At 43.2% G+C, this 20,321-nt stretch overlaps 1 protein-coding gene across 1 annotated transcript in view; it reads left to right on the forward strand.

Moving 5' to 3' along the window:
• STK3 (serine/threonine kinase 3) overlaps nt 1-20,321 on the forward strand; it is a 178,051-nt gene that overhangs the window by 17,117 nt on the left and 140,613 nt on the right. Inside the window, exons 3-6 of the mRNA XM_069957356.1 lie at nt 7,144-7,272; nt 8,273-8,387; nt 17,074-17,238; nt 17,320-17,487. Of these exons, the coding sequence (XP_069813457.1) occupies nt 7,144-7,272; nt 8,273-8,387; nt 17,074-17,238; nt 17,320-17,487 (577 nt within the window). The remainder of the gene's footprint in view (nt 1-7,143; nt 7,273-8,272; nt 8,388-17,073; nt 17,239-17,319; nt 17,488-20,321) is intronic.

Genomic DNA, 20,321 nt, shown 5'->3' on the forward strand with positions numbered 1-20,321 from the left:
GATATCTGGAGAAAGCAGTAATATTGTTGCTTGGCTGTATACCTATCAGGACTTTAGGATTCAATGATGAATTGGGCAAGGTTAGAGAAACCCCTTAATCAGCTAACATCTGAATTGCCCTCTACATCTTAATCTTCTGATGTCAGAAAGTTATATAGATTTGTAATTTACTTCTATTTAAAAAAAATCTCTAGACTTCCCATACTTATCAGATTCTGTATGTCCTGCAGGAAGTGTTTTTTTTTTTCTAGTCTGACCCAGTGCTCTCTGCTGCCACCTCTGTCCATGTCAGGAACTGTCCAGAGCAGCAGCAAATCCCCATAGAATACAAGAAAACCTCTCTTGCTCTGGACAGTTAATGACATGGACCGAGGTGATGAAGTGAAAAGAGGGATCCCCAGAAGGAGCATGGTTGGTGAAAATAGTTTTTTTCTTCTGCAACCCAAACAATATCTAAAATAATATAGGAATGCCTGGATGTATCTAAAATAAAGGAAGCTTTAGGGCTCGTTCCCACTGAGCAAAAGCAGCTGAATTTCTGCGCTGAATCAGCGCTGAAATTTCAGCCGTTAAAATAGGTGCAGAGCTAATTTCCATTGTGTTGAATGGAACTTCTGCTCTGCAGTTCACACAGTGGAATTTCCGCACTGAACTAATCCGCTTTCCGCCAGAAGAATGAACATGTTCATTCTTCCGCTAGCGGAAGCCTATACAAATCAATGGGGCTCTGATTTTCTGTTTCAGCGCGGAATACGCGCGTATTCAGCGCGGAATACAAGCGTAATACAAGCGGAAATTACTCGCTGAATCAGCGCGGAAATGGGGAAAAGGGGGGGGGAGGAGGATTCTAGTATATGTTCTGGTATAGTCTAGTTTACTCACCAAATACTCGCTGAATTTCAGCGCTGAATGCATGCGGATTCAGCACGGATTCCTCGAGTATTCCGCGCTGAATTTGTCAAGAGCTGATTACGAGCTGAACACTTTCCTAGCAGAATACGCAGGGATTCTGCTTACATTCTGCTTATATTCTGCTCGGAATTCAGCGTCAGTTGATTTCAAGCGGAAATATTTCCTTGCGTAATCCGCTCCTTTTGCTCTGTGTGAACGTAGCCTAAGGCCTATAAGTGGTTATCCTTGTACACAGCACAGGATCGGTGGGATTGTGACTATTGGAATAATAATAATAATAATAATAATAATATTTATCCTTAGTCAGTGAAGCAGCAGTGCACATACTCTCTATTTGCTTTGACTTTGGGTTCAGCAATCTGTAGATTGCAATGGCTGCACATGTGGCTGTCACAACTTTCTCTCCAGGGGCCATTTTTATCTGGTCTTGTGACCCTTTTAACCCCTTAACGACATCGGGCGTAAATGTACGCCCTGATGCCGGTAAGGACGTTCAGAGCGGGGCCGCGCGGCGACCCCGCTCTGAACCGCGGCGGTCCCGGGTGCTGCTTGTAGCCCGGGACCGTAGGTATTAGCGGGCACGGTCCGATCGCCGTGCCCGCTAATACAGTAATCAGATGCAGCTGTCAAACATGACAGCTGCATCCGATTACCGGATTCAGCCGTTCCCTGGTGTCTAGTGGCGGAGATCGCTCCCCCGGGATGTTATCCTGGAGGAGCGATCTCCGTTTCTGAAGCCGGCCGGGGACCGCTCCAAGATGGTGCCGTCCCCGGCTTGGCACTCGTTTACTTCCGGCTGCAGCAGCCGGAAGTAAACGAGTGCCTATCTCGTGGATCTCTATGAGAGATCAAAGCACTTATACTAGAAGTCCCCTAGGGGGGGCTTCTAGTATAAGTGTTAGGGTACAAACCCACTTGACGTATTTGCTGCGTGAATCAGTCTTAAAAATAAGCAGGTAAAACGCAGGTTGGCTTTATACAATTGTTCTGCGTTAAAATACGCAATTGCGTATTTTTGAAGCGTGAAGCTTGTTGTTAGCAAAGCATCAGTTGTTAAAATACGCAATCGAGTATTTTTGAAGCGTGAAGCTACATGCGTTTTTCGCACAGGTTGTTAACAACTGATGCTTTGCTAACAACAAGCTTCACGCTTCAAAAATACGCAATTGCGTATTTTAACGCAGAACAATCGTATAAAGCTAAACTGCGTTTTGCCTGCTTATTTTTAAGACTGATTCACGCAGCAAATACGTCAAGTGGGTTTGTACCCTTAAAAAAAAAAAAAAAAAAAAAAAAGTGTTAATAGTAAAAAGCCCCCTCCCCTAATAAAAGTCTGAATCACCCCCCTTTTCCCAGGTTATAAATAAAAGTAAATAAATAAATAAATAAACATGTTTGCTATCGCCGCGTGCGTAATCGCCCAAACTATTAATTAATCACATTCCTGATCTCGCACGGTAAATGGCGTCAGCGCAAAAAAATCCCAAAGTGCAAAATTGCGCATTTTTGGTCGCATCAAATCCAGAAAAATTGTAATAAAAAGCGATCAAAAAGTCATATATGCGCAATCAAGGTACCGATAGAAAGAACACATCATGGCGCAAAAAATGACACCTGACACAGCCCCATAGACCAAAGGATAAAAGCGCTATAAGCCTGGGAATGGAGCGATTTTAAGTGACGTATATTTGTTGACAATGGTTTAAATTTTTTACAGGCCATCAGATACAATATGTTATACATGTTGCATATCGTTTTAATCGTAACGACTTGAGGAACATATATAACAAGTCAGTTTTACCCCAGGGCGAATGGCGTAAAAACACATTTCCCCCCAAATTAACAAAATGCTTTTTTTTTTCAATTTCACCACACTTTGAATTTTTTTTCTGGTTTCGCAGTGTACTTTATGCAAAAATTCAGCCTGTCATTGCAAAGTACAATTAGTGACGCAAAAAATAAGGGCTCATGTGGGTTTCTAGGTGGAAAAATGCAAGTGCTATGGCCTTTTTAAGCACAAGGAGGAAAAAACTAAAACGCAAAAATCGAAATTGGCTCTGTCCTTAAGGGGTTAAGTCCCAACACCCAGACCCCCACCCATCACCTAGTTATCCCCCTGTGCTATGTTTATCAGGAATAACTTTTATTATTGGATTAACCCCAGTCAATGAAATATACCAAAAATAAGATGAGTAGATCTCTAACCTGTCAGCTGCTTCTAGGCGTTCAGATCTCCTGCTACTTCCAAAAATGATAAGCTATGTAATGCCTAGAAGTGCTGGGTCCTTGAAAACAAGTCTTATCCCACATCATTACATATAAAATTTTTTTTTATAAACCAGTTTTCTACCTATAGGGTTGTCCTGGCTCTTGTCTAATGGCAGATGTCATACTGCTTAATCCTGTGTTCTTATGGGACATAAGCTGCTGCTGGTGTATAGCGGCCTATTCCCCTGTCCGTATTCAGGACACATACATGCTCGGCAGGGCCTAGACAAACAGCTATCTAATGGCCCTATTAGCCAGCACTGACTGGACATGGTGATCTGTATCTCCTTACTAGTCGGTGACTGTGCTGGTAGGATCCTCTGTAGTTTTTCCCGTAGTGGGTTTTTATTCCTTCCTTGTTATAGTACAGTTTCTCACTTTACTATTCATAGAAGGGGAAGTAGCCTGCTCGCACTGCACAGAGGGCGGCCGGCCTGTCATTTCCTGTTACAGAACAGTAGCAGCCTTCCTTTCCCTTTTGACCTAGGAGTCTATGCTGTTTCTCGCTGCTGTTTATTTTAAGTTTCTGTATAGACTTATAAGGAGAAACGATATCCTGAGCCTGGCAGATTCTCCGCAGGGATCTTCTTCCTGTGGAGTCACCAAAGCTATCACTTGCTGTACTTATGCCAGACCATAGACTTATTAGTCAAGGACAGGACTGTGAGAGTTGTATATGAAGGATAGGCAGCTGTGAGCTCCCCTGGTAGGTCTGCTTTAGTAAGTGCTTAGGTTCCCTATATAAAATAATAATTCTGGAGTTTGCTTTGTGCCTTCCTCCTGATAATGTAAGAACCTTCTTCAGTACCGTGTTCCCACACAGTTTGGTACAAGTGTTTTTCAGAAAATAAGACCTAGCTTCATTTTGGATGCTTTTTATAGTAGGCTAAGGGTATGTTCACACTGACCAAAATTGGCGGAATCCCGCCTGCCTCAGTGTCAAACAGCGTGTCTATGGGAGGGCTCTCGTGCTTCTCCTCTCCCCCTTTGAGCGGAGGCGCCCGGGCCCACCCATAGATACGCTGTTTGACACTGATTCCGCCAATTTTACTTAGTGTGAACATACCCTAAGCCCTATTCCCAAAATAAGCCCTAGTTACAGTCAGATGATCAGATCCCTGACACTGGGTACTGAGCATCAGCCAATCAGAGACAGGCTTGTTATGCTCCGCCCCCACCTCAACACAAGCTGCAGGGGAGGCAGGTGCGGAGTAGTGGGCACTGCATATGGGGGGACAGAGGGTACGTGGGTTGACTACAGAGGGGGGAGGTATACAGTATGGGGGGGGGGGGTATATAGAAGGGGGGGCCTTACTGCAGAGGGGGGATGTATACAGTATGGGAGGGGGGTGCTTACTGCAGAGTGAGGGATGTATACGGTGTGGGGGAACAACCACAGAGGGAGGGAGGTATTAAGTATGGTTCCTTTTACTACAGGGGCACTTAAAGTATAGGAGCCTAACAACAGTGGGACAGTATGGCGGCTAACTACTTTATAAAGTGTACATGAATACAGTGTTTCTCCAAAAAGAAGACCTACCCCAGAAATAAGCCCTTTTTTGAGAGAAAAATAAAAAAAGATGCTGTCTTATATTTGGAGAAACACGGTAGTGACACATGCGAGTATTTACTAGCATAGGACCTCAGGGCACCCGACACATCCTCATTCATGTAAGAACGGCCTTCACATCTCATTCTTTTGCCCATCTCTGCTGTGGGAAATCTGTTTAGACGGCCGACATGACTGATAAGCATTTGTGGAGCAGCGATCAATAGTGACACACAGGGCGGTGATGGAGCAGATGTTCAGTCGGATGGGATCTGTATTACAATGCCTCCGAATAATGTCATCATAGCTAAGCATCTGCTCCAGATGTGTTTTGTATTAAAGCCTTTGTGACTAACTTGTTTTGGGCCTAAGGGCTCGCTCACACAGAACAAAAGCAGCTGAATTTCTGCGCTGAATCAGCGCAGAAATTTCAGCCGTTAAAATAGGTGCAGAGCTAATTTCCATTGTGTTGAATGGAAATTCTGCTCTGCAGTTCACACGGTGGAATTTCCGCACTGAACTAATCCGCTTTTCGCCAGAAGAATGAACATGTTCATTCTTCCGCTAGCGGAAGGCTATACAAACCAATGGGGCTCTGATTTTCAGTTTCAGCGTGGAATGGCGCGCGTATTCAGCGCAGAATACAAGCGTAATACAAGCGGAAATTACGCGCTGAATCAGCGCGGAAATGGGGAAAAAAGGGGGAGGAGGAGGATTCTAGTATATGTTCTGGTGTAGTCTAGTTTACTCACCAAATACTCGCTGAATTTCAGCGCTGAATGCATGCGGATTCAGCGCGGATTCCTCGAGTATTCCGCGCTGAATTTGTCAAGAGCTGATTACGAGCTGAACACTTTCCTAGCGGAATACGCAGGGATTCTGCTTACATTCTGCTCGGAATTCAGCGTCAGTTGATTTCAGGCAGAAATATTTCCTCGCGTAATCCGCCCCTTTTGCTCTGTGTGAACGTAGCCTTAAAGGGATTTTCCAATTAAAACTTACTTGTTCCCAGTCCACAGAATAGGGGACAAGTAAGAGATAATGTGTGTCCGACCTCCGTGGCCCCTGGCTCCTTTGTCAGCACATGACCTGCAGCTCTATTGATTCTCTATGGAGCCGCTGAAGGAACCAAGTGCCCTACAACTACCAGAGGACTACAACATGGTGTCAACCGATGTTGACTCATTGATTATTCCTCCTGTTCAGAACATTCGCATTGGATGGTGTGATGCAGCCGTGCCCTAGGTCTGCTCTCTTCTCCTACCACACCACCTTCATTTTTTTAAAGTGGTATTGATGGTCTTACAAATGAACTGGTGTCAGCCAGTCCGCCCCAATGATGTGTGGTTTAGGTAGCATGAAGGTGCAAGCGGTTCCCCTTACTAAAGACATTACAGGAGACAGGACATTTTCTCTTTAAAGCGGCACTATCAGCAGGTTCTTCGCAGAGAACTTGCTGATACGCCGCAGTAACAGAAGACCGTAGTGATACATAGCCATTAGTTTATTCCCTCTACACCCCTGCATTGTTTGTAAAATCACTAAATGCTCTTATGCAAATTACTAGCATAAGAGCATTTAGTGCGTTGCTCTGGGACGGAGAGCATCGCCGCGCCCGCACCCTCCCGTCCTCCCGTATATTTATAACTGGATAGTGGGCTCTATACATGGCGGCAGCGCAGGAAAGCAGTCCTGTTGGTCCTGTCCAGTCCTGCTCTTGTGCAGGTACCGGTAATTTGCATAAGAGCATTTAGTGTTTTTACAAACAATGCAGGGGTGTAGTGGGGTTAAACTAATGGCTATGTATCACTACGGTCCTCTGCTACTGCGGCATATCAGCAAGTTCTCTGTGAAGAACCTGCTGATAGTGCCGCTTTAAGTGCTTACAAAAACATAGCCACTTTCTTCCAAAAACAGGAGGCTTAAAGAACTGGGAAAGCTTATTGTGTAGTGATGGTATACAGCCCCCTCCATAGAGACCAGGGAAGATGCATACAGAGCCTTATGGTGCATTTACACAGATATATCTGACAGATTCTTGAAGCCAACGCAAGGAACAGGCCATAAACAGAGAACAGGTCATAAAGGAAAGACTGAGATTTCTCCTCTTTTCAAATCAATTCCTGGCTTTGGCTTCCAAAATCTTTCAGATAAATCTGTCTGTAAACGCACCGTTAGCTGTGTGGTTATCCTGCCCTAGGTCTCCAGCTGTATCCTCTAGCTGTCATTAATATTATGTGACCCATCACCGGTCTGTACATTAAAGCCAGTGACTAGTGTGAAAACTGCAATGTTGCTATGTTGTGCTTTTTTTTATTTTATTATTATTCTATATGAATAGGAAATAAAAATCCCTTAGATTTTTTTGTATTTGTCGATAATTAGGTATTTTTTTCCCCTTTCCTGCCGTACAGGTCATATGGCAGTGTATTTAAAGCCATTCACAAAGAGTCTGGTCAAGTTGTGGCAATAAAGCAAGTTCCTGTGGAATCGGATCTTCAAGAAATCATTAAGGAAATCTCTATTATGCAGCAATGTGACAGGTGAGCTGGTCAGAGATGTCAATCAAGAATGTGATAAAAAATTTGCAGTTCTGCAGCTTGGTAGTTTTTTTTGCGTTTACACGGTTTACCGTGTAAAATCAGGAATCTGATAATTTTATAGTTTGGGCTATTACACATTTAGAGATAACAAATTTATTTTTTATTTAGATTTTTTTAAAACTTCTGTGGAAGGTTTTTTTTATATATGAAAAATTTTTATTTTAAACTTCTTTCTAGTATGATCGCTCATAGAGATCATTGTAGTACCTATGAACTGCATGGATCGATGTTCTCTGCACTCAGTTGCTACAAGCTGCTGAGGCCAATTTATTGCAATCCGAGGCATAGCAGAGGCCTCAGGGTGTGAGAATAAAGGATTGGCTTCCAATACTCGCAACGCAGGAAGAGGATCCTCATCCCGCCATCGGACCACCAATGAAGGCGTTTAAAGCCATTTATATGCTTCTGTCAGTTTTGACAGCGACATCTACATGGTTAAGTCGCCATCACAGAATAATCACTCCATGCGACCATTAGAGGTGGCCTCTGCCTGCTGCCTGGTATAGAGAGGGGTCACATCGTGAGCCCTCTCTATAACCCTTTAATGATAAAATGGGTTAAGTTTAAAGGGTTAAACAGAACAATGGTCAGTAGCGGTCATTCTTATATGTGTATGATTAGTCCAGCAAATAAAAAGCTGTAAATATGGAAGTGTTATAACTCTTAGAAGGCAAGGAGGGAAAAACTAAAATGCAAAAATGGAAATTTTCTTGGTCAAAAAGGGGATAAAAAATTTATATATTTTTTTTTAATGCAGAATTTGATGAAGCTCATTGCACAATATCATCGTTTCTGTTAAAACTCTTCCCAGCTGTACTTCAGCAAATAGGGGGCATCTCATAAGAATTTCTGCCTTAGAATACCATAGCAGGATAATGCGTGTATTATGTAAAGTGACTTCAGTCTAACAGAAAATGATTCTTTTTCTCTCTTTTTGTAGCCACTATGTTGTGAAATATTATGGCAGCTACTTTAAGAACACAGACTTATGGATAGTAATGGAGTACTGTGGAGCTGGCTCCGTCTCTGACATCATTCGATTACGAAATAAAACTGTAAGTATTACGATAATTTAACACCGTACGAATGTGGGAAAGATGTGTACAGAAAGACTTTTCTATGGTTATCTCATGGTGCGCACACTCGCCAAATTTATGTATCTGTGAGTGACTGAGGGAGGAGGAGAGAATAGTACATGAACTTTTCTATCAGCAGCCCCTATGCCTGAAGCTGGGAGAACCGAGATGTTTACATTGAAGCCGCGTTACAGTACCCGGCTGTGTCTGCAGGACACACAAGGAAGCTTTATTTAATAAGTGTACATGTGCAGTTTGTACTGGTGTGTAACCACTTTATGAAAACATATAAAAGCTATTGCGCTAAGAAAAAAAAAGAAAAAAATGCAGAGGTGACAAATTTGAACAATTTTTTTTTTTTTTTTTTTTTTTTACGCTCCTGAGCCCCACCCCTTATTAGATGCCTGCCCTTATCCCGATAGGACTGTCCCTGTATGGATTTATATATTCAAAGCCTAGGGAAATTATGCCATGATGAAACCCTGCATTTCTGGAGTCCAATACACTATTAGATTGGTCATTTATAGAGTAGATGTTCCGTATATACTGTAGGTCTTTAGGTGGTCGCTGTTGTTTCAAACAACTTCTCTCTATATGGTTTTGTAAATTGCTTCTTTACTAAAAGTGACTCCTTACCAGGGTTGTGGAGTCGAAGTCGGAGCTAGATTTGGCTGGAGTCGGGAAAAAATGTACAGACTCCGACCCAAACCTTCAAATAAATAAATAATTTTATAATTGAGTTGTCATATGGATTTTATAAATGTTGCTGATTAATGTAGTTTGTGTTCTATCAATCTAAGCCCTTTATTTATAACAGCCAGAAAACCCTGTCTCACATATATTTAGTTTCCTCCATATATCAGTAATAAAGCACTGGCCCTATTATATATTGGTGGTCGGGGAAAAGTTGGTGGTGTCTGAGTTGGAAGAGGCCAATGTGTTGAGGGCTGATCTGTGCTGTTCTCTTCAAGGATGCTGGATGATTATATATGAGCAGCAGTGTAATATGAAGATATGCTGTGTAATATAGAGGAGGAGGAGAAGCCATATATTATGTAGCAGGTTTTTTTTTTTTTTTTTTTTAATCTCTGAGAGATGTGTGTCTGTCTTCAGTGTGCTATGGCTGCAGCAGGCTGTGTGTGTGTCAGGCTGGGGAGACACGGACAAGACAGTGAGCCCTGAAACTTGCCCCAACTAATGTCCCCTGCCTACTTGCCACTGACGACCCTAAACGGTTGCGGACAACCACGGAGTCGGTCCCTACACTGAGTAGGTGAAGACACAAAAACGTAGACAGACAAAACACAATGTAGGATAGTCAGCTAACGGAGTCAAAACTAAACGGACAACGCAGTACAAAATCAGAAGGAGAGCGGATAGTCAGATGTCAAGCAAGAGGTCAGAACACGGGCAGAGCAATAGCAAGGGTATGAGGACAGGGAACGCTGGGAAAGGAGCAGGGGAGCTGGGACTAGTGTGAACTAATAGCCAGCAGGGAAATGAGGAGCTGGCTGCCTTTTATCCAGGATCAGAGCTTAGGTCCAGCAGCTGATTGGAGCAGCCCTGATCCCAGCACCAAGCTTAGCTGAAGAGACCTAGCAGTGCAGTAACCTTGCACCGATAGGCAAGGCAGGTGTGGCTGAAAAGTAAAACACAGTTCAGACACAATTCATTTTGCAAAAACAGACAGAAACTCAGCGCTTCCTCGGTCGCCCGGCACGGACCTAGGAGTGCAAAGTCACATTCCTAACTGTGTGTGTGTGTGTGTGTGTGTGTGTGCGCTTGCGTGTGCACAATGGCCCCATTCAGAAATGCCTGCTCAGCCAATCAGTGAGTGAGGAGGGACACAGCTGCAGTCACTGACTGGCTGAGTGGGTAGTTCCTGTGGGGCCACAATGATTCAGGAGCGCAGATGCTGACAGAGAGCTGATAAATCTGGGATTATGGATCACCTCTAATACTATGGCTGACCCCTCTATATCACAGGTGTCGGGCATTGTTAGCAGTGTTTCTTTGTGTATGCTGAATATTTAGTTAGAAACATAGAAGATTGTCGGCAGAAAAGGCCACCTGCTTCATCTAGTCTAGTTCTGAGTTATTCAGGACATGGAGGCTGGAGACTGGCTGCATCCACTCCACACGCTGCTTTATATCTTTCCTTATTCACTCAGAAGTTGCCCCAGGATCATGTAGGACATTACACTGAAGCTGCTGAGCCAGATCTGCTTTACACTTGTTGGATAAATAAGTCCTCTGGTGTCTGACTGGCCATTTATGAAAGAGTGGAAGTCAGGAGTTGGAGCTGCGGCTTACAGACTCCACAGCCCTGCTCCTAACACCAGAAAAACTGCTCTAACGTCTTTACCATTATATATCTCCCTTCCATATAATCTGATGATCACTGCTTGTTGTTAGAAGAAATCTGTCTCTAGTGACAGAGACAGCAATATGGAACACAGGAAGGGTGTGGGGTAGGAGCAGAGCTCAGCATATGCTATGTGCAGGAAAAGAAACATATTAGTTTACTGTAACCTTTTACTGTGCTACTGCTTTTCTTTCCACTCAGATAACACCTTGTGGAGCCATTGCTTGACTACCCCCCCATCCTATCTGTAGTAATTTATTGTGTAAATCATCTACCCAGTACAGTGCCAGCTTGTTCAGTGTTTTGCTGTACACCACCACTGCAGTGCAGTCATCACAGTCTTTTCATGGCATACCCGGGAGTGCTGTGCTCTGATTGGCCAGAGAACTAAGGACGGAAGTAACCATGTATGTGTTACTGGCAAACAACCTATTTCCAGTCTTCACCCTGCAATGGAGGGTATGTGAAATGGCTGTGTACCATGGAGAGGGCTTTCTAGGGGCTTAATAACAGCAGTCAAAACTGTCAAAATCACAGTTTAAAAAAAAATATATATATTTTAAAATGATATTGCTTTAAATAGCTTGGTTTATGATGCTAAACTTCCCCTGCCTCCCCTGGTTTACTGCTGGGGATCAGGAAATCTGGACCTGCTGATTTCTGCATGTGCATCCAATAAAACGGGTTATCCAGTGCTACAAAAACATGGCCACTTTCTTTCAGAGACAACACAACTCTTCAATAGAACTGAGCAGCAAAACCCCGCCCAAGCTGGAGACAAGAGTGGGGCTGTCTCTGGAAGAAAGTGTCCATGTTTTTGTAGCGCTGGATAACCCCTTTAAAGGTGTTGTCCAGGATATAAAAACACAGCTACTTTCTTGAATAAGCTACTCCACCCCTGTCCTCAGGTTTTGCGTGATTATTGCAATTGAGCTGCATTCTCTTGAATAGAACTGTGCTGCAAAACCCACACCTAAACTGAGGACCAGAGGGGTGCCATTCCTGGTAGAAAGCTCACATGTTTTTGTGTGTTTAAGTGTGTGCACACTGAGGAATCCGGGAGGATCACCCGCTGCAGATTACGTGGTTCGCCCCTGCTCGCGGCCACGCGCGCCTCCTGGGCCATAGACTTTACTCTATGCACAGGCAGATTGCACCATCCGCCCGAAGAATGAACTGGTTCATTCTTCAGGCGGACGGCAGAGTCTGCCTGTGCAGAGAGTAGAGTCTATGGCCCAGGAGGAGATGCACGTGGCCGCAAGCAGGGACAAGCTGAGGGATCCACGGCGGGTAATCCTCCCGGATTCCTCAGTGTGTGCATACCCTAAGCCTGGATAACCCACTTTAAAAAGGTGTTGTCTGTCTATTACATTGAGTTGCCATGACTGTTGCGTCTTCCTTATTGTCAGTACCATGGACAGTGTCAGGAGAGAAGTGTGCTTATAGTCATCATGTATTGCATTGCAAGTGTCTAAATATATCTTATTACCATCACTACTCATATATAGCCACCATGGTCATGGCACAGTTTTGCATAAGATAAATGCTGTACTAATTTGTATATGTGTGTGTTTGTGTGTGTGTGTGTGTGTGTGTATATATATATATGTGTATATATATGTATGTATAATAAATATATGTATGTGTAAAATGGATGATACTGATCCTGCGTACCTGACTATACACTCCTTGTAAACCTAATAGGGACCCATTTGCCATCTTTATCCGCTTTATTGCCGCCACCCATTGAAATAGGAGAGCGCTGAGAAAGTTAGCAGTGGAAACTTTTCTAATAGGCTCCATAATTGTTTTACATCTCGATTGCATAAAAATAGAAACTACTGGAAAATTACAAATTATGTGTGGTGACCATAAACAAGAGAAAGTAAATGCAATCCGAGAGGAGGAATGTTAATGGATTCAGGCTAAATACATTTTTATCCGTACCCTTCAATCTTGTGAGCACTGAACCAACCACCTCTACTTCCCGGCTGCGTTTCCCCGGCTGCACAATGCTCCTTTCTGACCATACAGCCTGCAGCGCTCGCAGCAACGCTGATGCTAACAGGATGGTTTTGTTTGCCTGTGTGCTTCTGTCTCCTTTAATCTGTAGGTGAAGCAGCCTTTATTTTATTATGGCCGGATTTGCAATCATGTTAAACCTCAGAAACGTCCCTGTTTGCTGATCACAGTAGATAACGCAGATTGTACATTTTCCAGCTGCTCAGAAAAAACATCTGCACTCACCGCAGAGCATGATATTGCATTCTTAAAGGGCTGGCCAACCCTAAATGGGACTTTGAAGTGGGAATTGAGAAATGGGAAGAGAGCGTTTAACCTTTTGCTTGGGAAAGCGGATATGTTTTAAGCCCCCTCTAGAGTAAAGCACTGGCATTGCTTCGCCTTTATGCTTCTACTTTACAATATTGTAGTTGTGATATTATTACTAGAGATGAGCGAACCTGGTTTGGGTCAGAGTCCATCCGAACCCGAACGATCAGCATTTGATTAGGTGGGGCTGCTGAACTTGGATAAAGCTCTAAGGTTGTCTGGAAAACATGGATACAGCCAATGACTATATCCATGATTTCCACATAGCCTTAGGGCTTTATCCAAGGTCAGCAGCCACTGCTAATCAAATGCCGAAAGTTCGGGTTCGGATGGACTCGAGCATGCTCAAGGTTCGCTCATCTCTAGTTATTACTCAATCTTGTTTTATGTACTTCACCATGTTTGTTCTAAGGACGTTGGTCAATCTACTGAGTTGTAGTATGAATTTAGTTTATGTTCCTATCCTGCAATATTTTGTGTGGTTTCAGGCTTTTACTTTAAAGGGAACCTGTCACCCCCCGTGCCGGGGTGACAGGCTCCCGACCCCCCGTTAGAGCGCCCTATACTCGCCTAATCCCGCCGGGTCATGCTTCTGGAGGTGGTCGGGTGATGAAGATCCAACACCCGTAGAGAATGACAGGAGAGTCCAGCGCTCCGTTATTCTCTATGAGCGTTGGACTCATCTCTCAGCGCGCGCGCCGGGCTGCAGCGGCTGAGATCTTCATCACCTGACCACCTCCAGAAGCGGGACCCGGCGGGATTAGGTGAGTATAGGGGGCTCTAACGGGGGGTCGGGAGCCTGTCACCCCGGCACGGGGGGGTGACAGGTTCCCTTTAAAGTGTACCTGTTTAATTATTATTATTATTTTTTTGGGCAGAAATCAATAGTCCAGGCAATTTTAAGAAACTTTTTAATTGGGTTTATTAGCCGAAAAATGTGTTTTTATCATAAGAAAGCAGTTTGAAGCTCTCCCCCCTGTCTTCATGGTTCTCTATGAAGAGGGGAGGGGTGGAGGGAGATGAAGCACCAAAACAGGACAACAAAGAGTTAATTTACAGCTACATCACTGGGCTATCTTCTCTTAAGTCAGCACTGACATCTCTTTCTCTGAATACCGGCTTTCACACAGTTCCCACTGTGTAATCCTTTGTTCTTTGCTGCCAGCTAATCTCCCTCCTTCCTCCTTCCCCTCCCCTCTCCATAAAACAGACAGGGGCACATCTGATGCAACAAGTCGTGATTTCCTTTTTGAATGCAGATAATGGCATATTTGCCTAATTAACCCAATTACAAAGTTTCTTAAAAGCACCTGTACTATTCATTTCTGCAAAAAGAAAAACACAAAAAAGAGCCCATGCCTTTTTAGCACAGTGCAAACATACCCCAATAGGGAACAGGTTCCAGAACTAATTTGGTTACATCTCAATACATATGTACTCTTAGTCCTGTAAGGCTGTGTACAGTAGAGTTTGATAGAGATGGGCATACACTTATAATAATTGTTGGCTGGACAATCTGTCGGCTGACGGTGATCTCTCTCGTCCTCCGCACACGTAGGAGTGTTAGGCACGGCCGAGCGTTCCTGTGTTCCCTATGGGGTGCGGAGGGTTGAGCTGCAGCCAGACAGTTCTGACTACGGCTTATCTGTCAAAAGACAAAGTGATTGGTCAGTGATCTTCCATCACACCCGACTCCTGTCTCCACTGACATTATCTGCAGGTGGTCGTTTGGGGGAGCCCTATACACATTATACTGACGGCTGATCCTGGTTTGGCCAACAAAATTGTTTAGGGTCCTTAAGACCCATTTCCACTATATGACCTTCTGTCTGCTTTTGTATTTTCTTTTTTATTTGTACAGAATCCAAAACTGTGTTGGTTATCTTGAAGATTAGAAATAATTTAGCTGATTTCTTTTAGAAACAGCACCACTCTTGTCCCCAGTTTGTGTGCGGTATTGCAACTCAGTTCCATTAAAGTAAATTAAGCTGCTATAATACCTTACACAGCCTGAGGACAGGCACTGTATTCAGAAATCCTGGGCAACCCCTTTAATATTTGTGCACAAAACCTACTGCAGTGTACAGGTGTAAGATTTTTCCCTAGTGTCGCCATTGCTACTGTATTTGCAATGTTTTCTAATTTTTAGGCCAGTCTTATTGGAAACTATTTAACGGGAACCTGTCATTACCTTCTATGAACCGTGGGTTATCAGGGTGGTTTCTATTGGTTTCTGCTTGATTGGTACATGTTTCCTAATGCAAAACAGGGAGAGATCGGTCAGGGCTGGTCTGGTGGGATAGGGAGAAGCCACTTGGCACCACCCTGATAACTTGTGGTTTGGGCAGCATGAAAGTGATGATCAAAGTGATGTCCCTGTAGCTTAAAAAAAAAAAAATTGGACCATGTTTTACAAACATTTAAACGGTCAGTGTTTGTGTTTTTAGACCCCCACTGATCATTAGAGAAAGCCTTGGAAGAGAGGTACTTGGCTAAGTTCTTCACTCCCTGGCCTGAGGCCCTTTTCATTTCATTGCTGAAGGTAGTCTGTATTGTAAGGACTGTATTATATGACCCGTTTAACACGGCAAGTGAGCGCCAATCTGCTCTTACTTACAGAGCACATTATATGGCTCTATTATCTTTCAGCAAGGGCTCTATCTATCTATCTCATTAGTGATATCCATGCAGACCTTGTTTTACATAAAAAGTAATAAACATTATACTTACCTGTCCATGCTCCATTGTTTTCTGCTCCCTTTTCTTCACTGACTGCAGACGCTGTTGAAACACTATGCAGTGACAGGCCACTCTGCTAATAATTTGTCTAGATGGAACAGATGCAGCCACTGTTTGGCTGAGTGGCCTGTCACTTCAGAGATGGCTTCAGCGGCGGCTGTGGGGAACATAGGGGGGAAAAGGCAGCAGGATGCCAGGGGAGCCTGGAGAGGTAAGTATACAGTAATTGTTATTATTAGTGATGTGTCTGCTGCTCATCACTATTACATGTAGCTGTGTGTGATAATTTTTAAGCTTGCTAAAAGACAACGATCAGCTAATGATCATCTCTTCAGCTGTTCAGCCGTTGTCTTTATCTGTCGAATTTGAGCAATAACTGCGAAAAATTGTTCATTGTGATCTTTCAACATGTTCTCAAATCGTCGTTGGTCGTTTGCTAAAAATTCAGAGATAGCTTCGTGTAAACCGTTATTTTAAAGATTCACCTTATGTGTAGAGATGGGCTTAAGCGATCCTAAAACGATCGCAATAACGATTTTACTAACGATTTTTCTAACTATTTATATGTGTAAATGCTTATCGTTATAAAAACCAAATATTTGCTTCAGAATTGTTTAACGATTGGGTGAATTATCGCTTCGTGTAAACGGACCATATGACACAGAGATATTTATCCGAATTGGGCTGATTTGGTAGATTATTGCTCTTTTTAACAGGGTCCTAGGTTTTTGGAGCCCATACCAATAGCATAGAGACTGCAGGAAGTCAGGGAGGGAAGCGCAGAGACAAGGTCTTCTCCTGCCTTTATCTAATGGTCGATAGGGGCTGAACACCCAGACCCTGACTGATTTTTAAACTTTAGAGGTGTCCCACAGATAGGTCACAGTGAACGGGTGTGAAGCAGTCTCTGTTTACTGTGTGGGGGCCAGCCCTGGTTACTGCAACCAAGCTGGTGTTAAATTGAGGATGAGCTGAGCTCCAGTTTTGTGTTGCCACTACTATACAGTAAATGGAGCGAACGGTTTCCTGCCCCATTTACTGTGTAGTGCGGGCAGTGAGCAGCTGATCAGTGTGACGCCCCGACAGTCAGTGAATTGTGGATAACTGATAAGTATGTTTTGCCTGGAAAACCCCTTGAAAAAGTAATAGTATGTGATTTTATTTTTCTTCAATACAAGTTTATTTAAAATCTATTTTATTCTGAAAAAATACTTATGATTTCTCTTTCAGTTAACAGAAGATGAAATCGCTACAATACTTAAATCCACGCTGAAAGGCCTCGAATACTTACACTTTATGAGGAAGATCCACAGAGATATAAAAGCCGGGAATATCCTCCTCAACACTGAAGGTCATGCTAAATTGGCTGATTTTGGAGTTGCGGGCCAGTTGACAGTAAGTGACATTATAGGAGGTAGATAACTCTTATACCTTCTTGAACACCTGAATAAATATCTTCTCTCTCTCTCTCTATAGGATACAATGGCAAAACGTAATACAGTCATTGGGACTCCGTTCTGGATGGCTCCGGAAGTTATACAAGAAATTGGGTACAACTGTGTAGCAGATATTTGGTCTTTGGGAATTACTTCCATAGAAATGGCAGAAGGAAAGCCTCCTTATGCGGATATTCATCCAATGAGGGTAAGTGTTTTTTTGGCTTATTGAAAAAGGCAGAAAAAAATTAAAGGGGTTATCCCAAGAGTAAAACTTGGCACTAATCCACCAGGTAGGTGGTAAGTATAAGATTATGAGGGTCTGGTCACTTGGCACCCCACTGATGACAAGAGTGGAGGTCCTTTGTCTTCTTATGTGAATACACTACTACCCCATTGACTCTTTATGGGTTTGAGACAGCGGAGTACTGTGTACAAGTGGTCAGAGAGATATATGACCTGTATGTTCTTACACATAACTCCCATGGTGTGTAAGAACTTACAGATCATGGGCGGTTGGTAAGCTTTCTGCAGGGGAATGAAAGAGGATTAAAAGAGAGAGAGTCCGTACTTGGAATCTTTGTTTTCATCTCTCTGCTTATCACAGTAGATTTAGGGATATAGAGGATAAACATCCCTTTAATGTATATTAACTTGCTTACTATATTATGAGAGTCATATCTGTAATGCAGAACTTTGATGGCCTCTAAAGACTGTACCGTATGAGTACACTTCATTGAAAAGTAACAGGTTTTGCCAGGTATGGGCAGTTCTACCACAGAAGCTTTATATTTCACTTATTCCCTTTGTCAGCCCTTGGTTTATTAGATTTTTTTCCCTCCTTACATATTTGTGGTCTTGTCCTGGGACACTGCTATTCAGGAATCCTGTGGTCAAGGTTTATTCCGTAGAATAATATTAGAACTGCAAGTTATTACGGTTTTCCTCCCTACATTTCATTTCTTTATTGTGGGATATTTTAGTGAATATTCAGTTCTGGGTGTAATTCAATGCATATTCAATGTATATAGGTTTATCTGCTATTTTGCCTATTATGCGGTTTAGCTTTGATACATTTAAATGAATCTGTCACTTAAAAAAACAAAACAAAAACAAAACTTGTCACGTCAAATGTTTTGAACAGTGAGAGTCTGGGTGTTCAGTACCCCACCAAGTGCTAGAATGAGTGGGGGTATGCATGCGGCTGAGTGCTGCTTCTTCCTGCTCTGTGCATGCAACAGCAGATGGTCATATAGACTTAATATTGAAGTCGGTCTCAGTCACAGACACAGAGCTTAAAGTGTCACTGTCGTTATAACTTTCACAAAATCTAAATCAACGATAGACTTGATATAAAGCAAGTTTGCAATATACATGCATTATTTTTGTTGTTTGTATTGTGCTGTAAAACAAAGCTGAACTTACCAGAAATCCAGGTACAGTCTCCTGAAGGCAGATTTTCTGACTTGTGCTGGTTGAAAAAAAACAGGCTAAACACAGGAATTCTGGCCAGTCACAGCTCAATGTGTCCATCAATCACGTCCAAGGCTCAACTAGAGCTCTATCAGTCCAAACGGATCAGATTCTTGATGGAGCGTCCACGTTCACATGCCGTGCACGCTCCATCAAGAATCTGATCCGTTTGGACTGATAGAGCTCTAGTTGAGCCTTGGACTTTACATGCTTCCTCGTTTACAGCGAATTGTCTGCACAAAATGGTGATTTGAATTGTATTACTGAATTCTTTATAAAATATCGCAACTGAATCCTGTGTGTGTTGTACATTGGACTGAGACGTTGGGGTGGCAGGCCCCTTAAGTATACACACGGAAAATCTACCGAGGAAGAGGCAGTGATATAGTTTATTATTCCATCAATCACGTGACTGCGTCATCAGCCGCTCAGCCGCGATTGGCTGAGCACAGTTATGCTCAGCCAATCGTGGCTGAGCATCTGATGACGCGGCAGAGGGCGGCCGGCCGTCTGAAGATGACGTTGTGGCACAGAAGATCGGGAACAGGGGACGGCACGTGACAGGTATGTATAATGCACCACACTTCCGGGTACACGTGCGGGGGTGGGGGGACAAGGAAGGGGGTGATTCACAGACATAACATACTTTGTAATGTGTGTTATTCTGTAAATAATTTCTTAGCGCCGCACTACCCCTTTAACTCTTTCCTAATTGAAGTGCCCCTTTAAATGGTTCAATGACTGTCATGTCGTGATTGTCGTCTGTCATTTGCTGTCAGGGAAGCGTACTGTTATATCTAAACTCCCTGGCTGATCAAAACTTTTGTTGTGTCTGCATGGTTAGGGTAATACTGTAGTACTTGAATATGTGAGCACACTAGAGAAAACTACTACTAAAAATAATAAAGTGTAACTATTGTTCTATGGTATCCAATAAGTAGAAAAGAAGCTGAGGGCACTCACTCATATGTTACAAAGTGCAGTTTAAAGCTCCGTGAAACATATCACTCTTGAGCTGGGGAGGCCCTTGGGAGGGGCGCCATTCGGTGAAGCGCACATGCTCGTGAAATGGCCATCATGATGTCTACGCTGTGATGTGGTATGGCGTCTGCTCAAGAGTGATATGTTTCACGTAGTTTTTAACTGCACCTTGGAATAAAGAGTTTTTGCAACATATGGGTGAGTGCCCTCAGCTTCTTTTCTACTTATTGGATTGTATTCATATGACTCTGTTTGTGAGGAGCACTCCCGTTGCTAATCGGCATAAGCCAACATAACACGTATATCTGATTGCACGTAAGCCAAAATAAGGTTTTTCTCTAACTTTGTATATTGTTTTATGATATTTATTTTGTTTAGAGCAGGATCTGCCTCTGTACTTGTGGCCTTTCTATTGTAAGCTATGGGGTGGCTCACGTTGTTGCATTTGTAGGGCCATTCGTGAACTATAGACGTCTATTGCCTTTTATGTTCTTGTTCCCACTGCAATGTTAGGAGTTCAGAAGGCCAAGGACTTCAGTGGAGAGCACATTTGAGAACACTCACATCCAAGAGGCAGGAAAGAATAAG

This window comes from Dendropsophus ebraccatus, chromosome 2, assembly GCF_027789765.1.
Source record: "Dendropsophus ebraccatus isolate aDenEbr1 chromosome 2, aDenEbr1.pat, whole genome shotgun sequence".
Lineage (NCBI taxonomy): Eukaryota > Metazoa > Chordata > Amphibia > Anura > Hylidae > Dendropsophus > Dendropsophus ebraccatus.